This window comes from Solanum tuberosum, unplaced genomic scaffold, assembly GCF_000226075.1.
Source record: "Solanum tuberosum cultivar DM 1-3 516 R44 unplaced genomic scaffold, SolTub_3.0 scf00475, whole genome shotgun sequence".
In the NCBI taxonomy this organism is placed as follows: Eukaryota; Viridiplantae; Streptophyta; class Magnoliopsida; order Solanales; family Solanaceae; genus Solanum; species Solanum tuberosum.
Genome location: NW_006239407.1, coordinates 76,998 through 87,858, shown reverse-complemented (window position 1 = coordinate 87,858; position 10,861 = coordinate 76,998). Strand labels below are relative to the sequence as shown.

The following is a 10,861-nucleotide window of genomic DNA, read 5'->3' as shown; positions in this document are numbered from 1 at the left end:
TATAATTACCAACATATGTGGACTATAATCTTTATTGAACCATTCGGAATTCTAAGTTTCAAACTTGAAGTAATATATTAAAAGATAAAAACTATGAAAAAGTATAAGAAATATTTAAAAATTATATCAAAGTAAATATTTTTATGTATAAAATAAAATTTTAAAATTATATATATAATGTCGGTTGGTTTTTTTAGTTAAAACCAAAACCAACCCAAATATAGTCGGGTTTTTTTTTCCAATACCAAACCAAGTCAAACCAACCACTAGTCGGTTTTTTTTTTCTCGGTTTGATTTGGTTTGCAATTTGGTTCGATTTTCGGTTCGGTTTTGTACACCCCTAATTGTTACATAGTTATACATCATCTATATACAATTATACACTATTTATATAATATTGATACATTGCATATGCATATTAATTTATTTAGGGAAAATGATCAAAAATACCCTTAAACTATTGGCAATAGAATAAATATACCCTCCGTTTGAGTTTGGGTGCAAAAGTACCCTCACCGTTACCCAATAGGCTCAAAAATACCCTTCACTAACGGAAGAGTGGAAAAAAGGAATTTAGAAAACTTTTAAAATAAGAAAGGGTTGACTTTTTCTTTTGTTGCCTCCTCTCTCATTCTGCTCGCTCCCCCTCCCCCCCACCCAAGTTCCATCCACCGGTAACACCCTGTTTTATAAAAAAAAAATGTTAATTTTTCTCAAGACAAATATATCAAGAACTTGCATGATTTTTCCATATACGAGCTAAAATGCTAAATTCAAGTTATGCCATCTCATTGCCAAGTAGAGCAAATATATATCAAGCAAAGGATATGTAGAAATATTGAGTACTCTTGTCAAAAAGTCTAAATCTATTACTCATTTTTCTATCATTACTGCACAAAATTGAGTTAAATTTTCAGTGTACGCAAATTAAACTGAACAATTCAACATATACACTGGCAGTCTGGCACTAATTGTTCTTGTAGGAAAATTTTGCTCTTTGTATCATTCCTACATGCTAGTTTTCTCCGCTCAATATCCTTCAATATGCAATAAGTTCATGTTTACTTTTAGGGGAAAAGGTCTGAAAAATACTTCAACTTTGGCCGAAATTGCTGTTACAATATCAAACTTTGAAAATGACATTTTACCCCCCTGTACTATTTAACAGTACCTTTTACCCTCATGTACTAATTTAATAGTGTATTTTAAAGGTATATATGTGCCTACACGGACACATTACTATTTAAAATGATGCAATATTTATAATGTCTACGTAGGCACATATATACCTTTAAAATACACTATTAAATAGTGCAGGGGGTAAAATGTCCTCCATAAAGTTTGGTATCGTAACAACAATTTCGATCAAAGTTGAAGTATTTTTCAGACCATTTTCCCTTACTTTTAAGTAACTTATATGCATACAACAGAAATATTAAAAGGTTGCAATTTATCTTGATTGCTATATATGTTTCCACTTGTTGAAGAAAAATACTTGAAGGTTGAAGTTAGTTTGTTTTGCAATATTGATCAGAAATGACTTCAGTACAATAAAAATAACTTTTAACAGCAATAAATATACGTATTAATAAAGAGATATTTACCACATTAGTTAATTATTATTGGATTCAATATCGTTATAGGCTTTAGACACATTTACGAAGAATGTTAATTGTTGTTCAAAAAAAAATATAAAAAAATATTTAAAAAAAAATATATATATATATATAAACTATTGTCTTTAATTAATTGCCACTAAAGATATTTTTGATGTGGTGCTTATACACAAATTTATTTACTTGACATCATAAAATTTCATCATCGCACTCCAAACATTAGTTAATGGCTGTTTTTTTTCTTTTTTCGAATACAAACCATGGTCGTGGGTGAAACTTGAGTGTAGATTAGTCAAAATGGGTTCAATTTTGTGTGACAATCGATGGATTTAAAATAGTTTTTTTTTTCTTTGGGTTTTGGTTCGATCTGATTTAAGAGGTAAGGAAGGAACAAAGAAGAAGAAGAGGTAAGAAATGGGTGTGGCAGCGGACATAATGAGAGAGAAAATTGGGAGGGGCAGGTGAAAACTTTTTCTTATTTTAAAAGTTTTTTAGATTCCTTTTTTTTTAACTTTTCCGTTAGCCAGGGGTATTTTTGAGCCTATTGAGTAACGGTGAGGGTAGCTTTGCATCCAAACGTAAATGGAGGGTACATTTGCTCTATTGGCAATAGTATGAGGGTATTTTTAACCCTTTTCTCATTTATTTATTATATATATATATATATACTTGTCCATATATATTGGTAAATGACCTATTTATTAATCTAATAGTTTTCCAGTCATAATATTTTCTTGGATTATGGAGAAAATATCTAAAGATCTCTAAGCTTTAACCAAATGAATAAACTTGATAAGAGAGGGTAAATTTCATAGTTATTTCGTTGAATAAATGAGTTTGGATTTATGATTTTCTTTTTCCGTAAGAAATGAAATTAAGGTGTAAAGTTCATTAGCTTATTGAAGATAAAAAAATAATTATGAAAATATATACAAAGTGTATGTATAATTATTCATAAAATATAATATATTGTATACATATAATTGTAAGATTTGTGTATATAATTTATCATTTTGGTTTGTTATTTTCTTTAGTTTGTTTTTAATAAAAACTAAGTCAAATAGTATCAAAAAATTTTTATAAAAAATCAAATCCAAATTAAACCAAATCAAATAAAAAAAAAAATTATAATTTAATGTCTAATTGGATCGATTTTTTTAACCAAAATGTGAATACCCAAATTTTTCCATCAATATATTGACTTCTTCTATCATTTGATTGTGTTTTACTCCCTCCATCCAACAATACTTGACCACTATATTAAAAATAGACGTTCAACAATATTTGTCCACTTTATAAAATTCATGAATAATTTTACACTTAGTTCTAAATTTACCCTTATCATTAATTATAGTCATATTCCTACTACACTTTTCAAGACATAGTATTTATTCAAAAATATAGTAAAATTACCCTTATTTTATAATTTCTTAAGAGATGTGCTAAGTCAATAGTGGACAACTATTGTTGGAGAGGGAGTAATAGATATGCTTACATATCTTCTACAACTTTCGTTACAAAAGTAATGCACCACAATAAGCATAACTTATTAAAACCCATTTCATTAACTGTTAAAGAGGATAATCTCAAAAACAAATTCTATAAGCTATCATATTTGACTTAATGGAGTTGGACTTAAAGATTTTTTGTGCTTTGATATAAATATTGCTTTATGTCTCAGTTAATATGACTTCCTTTTATTTTTAGTCGATCCAAAAAAGAATGACACATCTATAAAATAATTTAACTTTAAAATACTCATTTTACCCTTAATGAAATGATTTATAGTCACACAAATATTTATCACTTATTTTAGACCAAAATTTCTAAAGTCTTCCTTTCTTTCTTAAACTCTGTGTCGAGTCAAGCTAACTCATATAAAATGGGAGTATAACTTTTCATACCTTTATATAAGTATAAGCAAATTTCTCTGAGGAAAAGTCATTGCAAACCAAGGTAGCTGTATATTTAGTGGCTCCATGCATCTCAATTTATACAACTATTTCCATGTTGTCAATAAGCCTGACCTTTCCAAACCATACTGCTACACAAAATACAACTGGTCTCTTGATTGTTTCCACTGGTTCTAAACTTTCTTGATCCACAATCTGATGCAAGGAAGGTGTCAGCAATGAGGTAAAACAAAACCAAGAAATCGAAAAGAACTTTTTATTTGTATTGATGACCTTCATGTTGCTAAGCAAAAATATTGTGGAACATTGCACAGGTTCATGTCTGGATAAAGCTTCCAAGACGCTAAACATACCAAATACTGATAATGTGTCTACTAGTTCAAGAGGGTAGTATAGGAGAAGTGGTGTGACTAGAGAGCTTTATCATGTTACTCGCCCCTTAAAAAAGCCAATGTATGGTACTCATGTATTTCTATTGGTAAATATATGTTACAGCTAGAGGACCTTGAAAGCACAATTGGCAAGATTATACCATACTTCCTTAAGTAATTGAGTTACCAGTTGGTATATTCTGTTGTTTATATCTATATGAAAGACATTATTTTTCTTTAAGTTCTCACCTCAGCATAATCAACCGTTCCACCGGCTTCAGATATGGTAAGAATGGCAGTATTTATCAGCTCTCTGCAGTTGACCTGACCCTTTTTTGCTTCGACTTGTGCTCTAGACAGTGCACGACTAATTGATAAAGCCTGTGGAATAGTAGAACGAGTAAAAAGTTTCAATTCATATGAAAACCAGACAATAATAAAGAGAGCCTTGGTAGGAAATCAGTTTTTGCAAATGCATTATCCCAGATATTTTTGATTCTGAATAAGCTTATGTTTGCATAATTAGCATATCTAAGAAGCAGGTTTTTATCATCATATATTAAGAGATAATGACAGCAGAAGAAGCACCCTTTGTCTGTCCGCAGGTGAAAGTTTCACATTACGGGAACTCATTGCAAGGCCATCATGCTCTCGTACTATTTCAGAACCAATCACCTTTATCCCAAAATCAAGATCTCGGACCTGAAATAGAATTACGTTGAGACTATCAATTAAAAATCACATCAGACTTCAGCTCTAAAGCATACTACTTGATTAAGACTAGCAAAGTAACAAAAACCAAGCAATATTTCAACATCTTCCTGATTAGCACTTTTACTTTCAGAGGGGCAGATATGGCCATATTTAGGGGTGGCATTCGGTATTTCCAAAGTTTGGTTTCCCTAATTCGGTATTCGGTAATTGAAAGTAGATACCAAATATTGAACTTTCAAAGTTTGGTCCGGTATGGTAAATTCCGGCACAGTAATTACGTATTGACAGGGTGGAGTATTTCAATTATCTCTTAACCCAGAATTCGCAAATTGATGCAGGAAGATATTGAATTTTCTATCTTCAATTAATCATCAAAGTCATAGGAAATCAAAAAAGTAGAAAAATAATTTTGCATTTTTAGCCAATTCTTCAAATAGATCAAGCACCACCAAAACATCATTCATAATGACAAATATAGTGTCAAAGCTTCTAAATGCATCATTTGTTCTCTTCATAAGATCCCCAAAGATAACAACTTTCGGTACATGACTATCTGAGACACTCAACTCCCCTCTTAATACGAATCGAAAGAGCAAATAAACACATCATCAAAATCAAGCTATTGGCAAACAAAAAGTAAATGTTATTAACAGTCGTTGGAATAAAAACAAAATCCCTTTAACATAGTAGCATGTACTGATAGATGTTGTATATCGGAAACAACCTCTCTACTTCTAAGGTACTTGATAAGGTCTGTGTACACTATACCCTTCACAAATCCCACCTTGTAGGATCACACTGGGTATGTTGTTGTTCTTGTTATACTAATAGATGTTAGATGGCCAAATACATAAGTTGCAGTTGCCATGAATTTTCATTTTGACACCTAAACTAAAGCTTGTTCCTATTATACCCTTCAATACTTATTTATATGTGTCTATTGAACATCTAAGTCACAATCTTTCTTTAAAATAAAGAGTGTGCTTTACAAACACTCTGATATAAAAATGTGACCAAGAAATGGCTGGCACATAAACAGTAGAAAAAAAGGTTCTTCTCCTTCCTCAAGTTGTGTATTTCAATTACGAAAACAAAATAGAAAATTTCAACCACGAAAACACAATCACCTCTTCAGCGGTGAAAGCAACGACTGCTGCTAAATTCGCCACCACCATCACTTTCTATTACATCCATCTCATTACCACCATCCATCCACACTTCAAGATCAACCACCAACATCAAACTCATCATTCATCACTCCACTCTCACACAACACCCCTATTCGCTGCACCATCAGCAACAGAGGAGGTAATATAACCCCCAGTCAACAGAGGAGACAAAGAAATTGTTGTCACGGGGGAAGAATTGAAGTTTTGGGTGACAAATGCTTACCAAAGTTGAAGAAATCAATAAATAGTAGTAACGCAAAAGTTAAGACTTTGATGAGCATCGCAAATCTGAACAAACTCCATCACCTCACTCCCTTCATTCACTTATTCATTTTGTTCCTTACACTGGATATACACCCTCATTGAATGATTGAATTTTCAAAACATCAAATAAATTGGACCACGGTGCTTATAGCTAATTAAAAATAAAAAAATTGACCACAGTCCACATATAACTGCTAAATCAGAAGAATTCTTAGATACAGCAAAGGGATTGTTGTGGCTATCTTTTGGGAGTCCATAATCAAAAACTATTAATGAGATAACATCTATCTTTTACCATAAAATTTACCACTTAGGAGTCGTTTGGTGTGAGTTATAAGGTATAATAATCACACGGATAAAATATTAGGCATACCTTAGTGATAGATAAGTTATCCCAGTGGAATAACTTAACCCGGGATAATTAATTTGGGGATAACTTATAATACCTTCATCCAAACAGCTAGTACATGTAAAGTCATCCAACATTTCAACAGAAAAAACAAGAGAAAGTTTTTAGCAAATCTTACCATTCTCTGTATAATCCTCCATTGCTGATAATCCTTCTTACCAAAGACAACAACATCAGGCTCAACTATATTAAACAACTTGGTAACAACAGTAGCAACCCCTCTAAAGAAAGCAGGCCTACTATTCCCACACAATCCCTTTTCCAATTTTTCAACTCTAACCCAAGTTTCATGCCCCATCCCTTTATCTTCAACACAAGATACCACCATTCCCTCACTCTCTTCTAAATTCCTCTCAGACCCATTTCCAATTTGAGAATTCCCATAGTCATACAGATTTTTGGGGTTGAATACAACATCAACCCCACCAGGTACAGAGTTGAGTTTCTCGATATCGCCTTGAAAATCAGATGGGTATGTTGAAAGATCTTCATTGGGTGAGAATTGACCTGGATTAACATAGATGGAGACAACTATAAGGTCAGCTTGATTGTGTGCATCTTGGACTAGAGAAAGGTGACCTTGATGGAGGTAACCCATGGTGGGTACAAAGCCAATTGTATTGCCTTGGCCTCTCATACTCCTTGTCCATTTTCTCATCTCATCCTTGTCTGTGATGATAATTGCTTCTTTAGCTGCCATTTTCGATTACCTCCAATTCCTCTTTGGTCAGCCGCCAGTAGGAGTTTTACTATCTCTTCACTCTATGAATATCCTTACTACCTATTCCATCTATATTCTTTCAAAATTAAATTAAATTCATTTGATATTTATATGATGACAAAATACATTTAAAATTTTTAGTCAAAATTCATATAATTTGATTTTTAAGAATAGTTGAGGGTAAAACTTACTCGCACCGAATATATACATCAATTCAATACATGCATGTTATGTATTTAAATTTATACTTCATTTTAATTAATTAACATGTGTTTTACTTCATTAAATCACATAATAATAAAAATTACATTAGTTTAGTATATACCCCGATGCGGATAAATTTTTTCCGATAGTTGACAATGTCAAGTTGTCAACTTTACTAAAAGGGATAACTTTGGGGAAAATATGATAGAGACCAATAAGAAGGTGGATGTGCTGGCGGCTACAAAATACTCCCTCCGTCTCAATTGACAAGTCTAATTTTACGCGATACTTAAGAAAATAAGAAAAAAATATTAATAGTTATGGTTTAAAATAATTTTTAGATATTTATAAAAATTATAAATTATTTTATCAAGAATAAAAGTAGAATTTAAAATTAAATTATTTCTAATTATAATAAGGTGACTTGCATATGATTTTTTTTTATCAAAATAAGTTATTATTTAAACTAATTCATCAAAATGATATATTTTTTATTTTTTTTATAAAACTAGTATAAACAAAATTCATAGTACCATTTAAGGCTTTATTTGATTAAAAGATAAATTAACGGCGTTAAATGAATATACGTTACTATCAATAACGATTTTAGATTAAAATATAACAGAAATCCACATCTCTCAACCAAACAATGTCATTTTGTTTTTATTACCTTCAATATTTCATTACCTTTCGAACCTACTTATATAAAACCCTTTCAAATCTACTGCTGTAAAACTCAAGCCCTGCGCAAAAATTTCTCAGCCCTCACAATTTTGTTCCCAATCATAACCGATAATTGGTGGATGAAGTGAAGGTGTGAAAGAACAAAAACACAGAAAGACAATGAATGGGTCAAAACCTCATTTCGTGGATAAACGATAGCTCTTATACTTTAAAATCAATTTTGGGGCTTTCTTGTTTTAACAAGTTCCACGCTAAATTACGGTTATAAATCTTTGAAAAAGCATGAAATCAAGTTAATTTTTTTATTTTTGAGGAATGTGTTTTTTTCTCTTAAAAATAGTAAAAGGAATACTTGGATTTTAGAATTTCTATCTTTTCGTATTTATATCATTTTTGTAGATTAATGCTAAATAGATTCAGTCAAACAATTCTGATTCTTGTATGTTATGTATTCATTTAGAGGATTCATGCATGTTGATGCAAAGAGAAATAATGAAAAGAGAAATGGAAGGGAAGACTATGACTGTGAGGTGGACCTACAACCAGGCTCTACTAGCTAGCTAATCACTGTTTCTTGTTTAATTTATTTTTTAAAAAAGAAGTGAAAAACAAGTTTCGTCGTTTGATAAAGTATATAAAAATAATGTAAAATAGGATGCATTAGTAATGTTTGCATCAGTAGTGCTTGCATTAGTTATGCAAATATTATTTCTTATACATTGTTTGGTTTGATGTATTAGAAATAACAAATCTTGCATAATTTTTATTAAAAATATATGTTTACAAAAATACCCTTCACACTTTATTTATTTGTACACTTCTTTTGTAACAAAGTTCTTCGCTAAAACAACAAAAAAAATTCTTTGCCAAAACATCATTAACTCTTCTTCTCTTCTTTTTTTCAAAAATATTATTAAATAGTTGTACTATTGCGTCAAAAAAAAATTTAAAGAAATTTATTGTCACAATAGTAAATTTTTTTATTAAATTATATTGAAATTAGATTTTTTTTAAAAAGATACTTAAGAGGTCATAAAGCCTATTTAGACACCAACAAATAAAAAGACACCGAAAAGCAAATAAAAATAAAAATAAAAACTTATGACAACAAAGAAATTGAAAAGGCATTAAGGGTAGTTTTGTAATTATTTAATCTAATGCAAGTGTTAAATGTTATGTATTACTAATACCTAGAATTCCTTGGTATTAGTAATACACAATTTAATACACAATATAGTGTATAACTAATGCAAGCATTGGTTATACATGACATGAAAAAGTGTACCAAACAAGGTACTATTAATACACACACCTAATGCATGCATTATACTTCCTAATACACTCTACCAAACGAGTGCGAGTGTCTTGTATTAAGCTCCTTCTACTCTTCTCTAAAAATATATTTATTGATCCTGATATTTTAAGTTTAAATGGTAAGTGGGAGGAGAACAAAAAAAGAATCTTGAAAATTGACGTAATATTGAAAATCAAATGACAAAATAAAGTAAAATTGAGTTTTTTTTCCAAATTTTTAATGGAACATGAGGTGACATTAGATTTGTGATTCTGTAAATTTGAAGTACACAAGAACATATATAAGTCAAGAGTTATATATGTGACACTATCTATATAAGTCTTAGTCACAATGTATCACTTACCTAGTCATATGCAAAACAAAATCTGTAAGTTAAAAAACACACACAATAAATACAGGTGACATGTATATTATGTTGTAGAATGTTGTCAATTTAATAACTTTATTTTGATTTGCTTGTAATCTTTTGGATTAACATTAGGTTAATATTTAAGTTTACTTTCACCATGATCGTAGGATTTTATCTATGTGTTTTTTATTTTTATCAGGTACTTATATGACTGGTTATAGTGCATACCAACCGAATTCTGATCCACTTGAACCATATGTATTAACTCAACAACTTACCCATAGGTCACAGGATATATGAGATGAAAGTGCTAACAGTGGCGGACCCAGAATTTTCGTTCAGGGGGTTCAAAAAATAAAAGTATAAACGTGTATATATAAGCCAACAAAACAAAAATTTCAAGAAAGTAGTAATATTTAGTTTTAGTGGCGGACCCTTGAATTTTTTTGGGTTTAAAACCACACTTTTAGCATGTTTATAAAATAAAAAACTAAAAAAAACGTGAAAACGGAACTGAAACCTTGAAAAAAAAAACTGAAAAATAAAAAAATTAAATGCTAATGCAGGGATTCAAACCCTCAACATGAGGCTTAATTTTCAGGGAACCTGCCGCTGGGCTATCTCTTTCTTCTTGTCATTGAGGGGGTTCATAATATATATATCCACATAAATACAGAAAATTACCTTATATATACAGTGTAATTTTTTGCCGAGGGAGTTCGGGTGAACCCCCTGGAACCAACGTGGGTCCGCCTCTGAGTGCTAATATGATTTTATATACGATGAGGTGTGATGGAAAATTTTGGAACCTCATAAAGAAGTATCCCATCCATCCACGAGTCTTAGAATTGATTAAATTATCAGGATTATATGATGTTTATAGATCAAATCGGTCTATTGTTGATAGTAGCTTGAACACTTCACTAGTAGAGAGATGGTGTCTTGAGACTCATATGTTTCACTTTAGGACAAGTGAGGCAACAATCACCTTGCAAGTTGTAGAAGTGTTGTATGACTTACCTGTGAATGGTGATCTAGTACTTGGTAATGAGTCGACGAGAACCATAGGGGATTGACAAAATCATATATCATATATATATATATATATATATATATATATATATATAAAAGA

General features: G+C 30.8%; 1 protein-coding gene across 1 annotated transcript; it reads right to left on the bottom strand.

Moving 5' to 3' along the window:
* Positions 1-3,489: 3,489 nt before the first annotated feature.
* Positions 3,490-7,236, bottom strand: LOC102592767 (pantoate--beta-alanine ligase). Its single transcript, XM_006364201.2, has 4 exons — positions 6,575-7,236; positions 4,489-4,602; positions 4,150-4,281; positions 3,490-3,724 (listed from the first exon to the last, which is right to left on the bottom strand). Exons 1-4 carry the CDS (start codon positions 7,154-7,156, stop codon positions 3,608-3,610), a joined length of 945 nt encoding a protein of 314 aa, XP_006364263.1. The 5' UTR covers positions 7,157-7,236; the 3' UTR covers positions 3,490-3,607.
* Between the last annotated feature and the right edge of the window lie 3,625 nt (positions 7,237-10,861).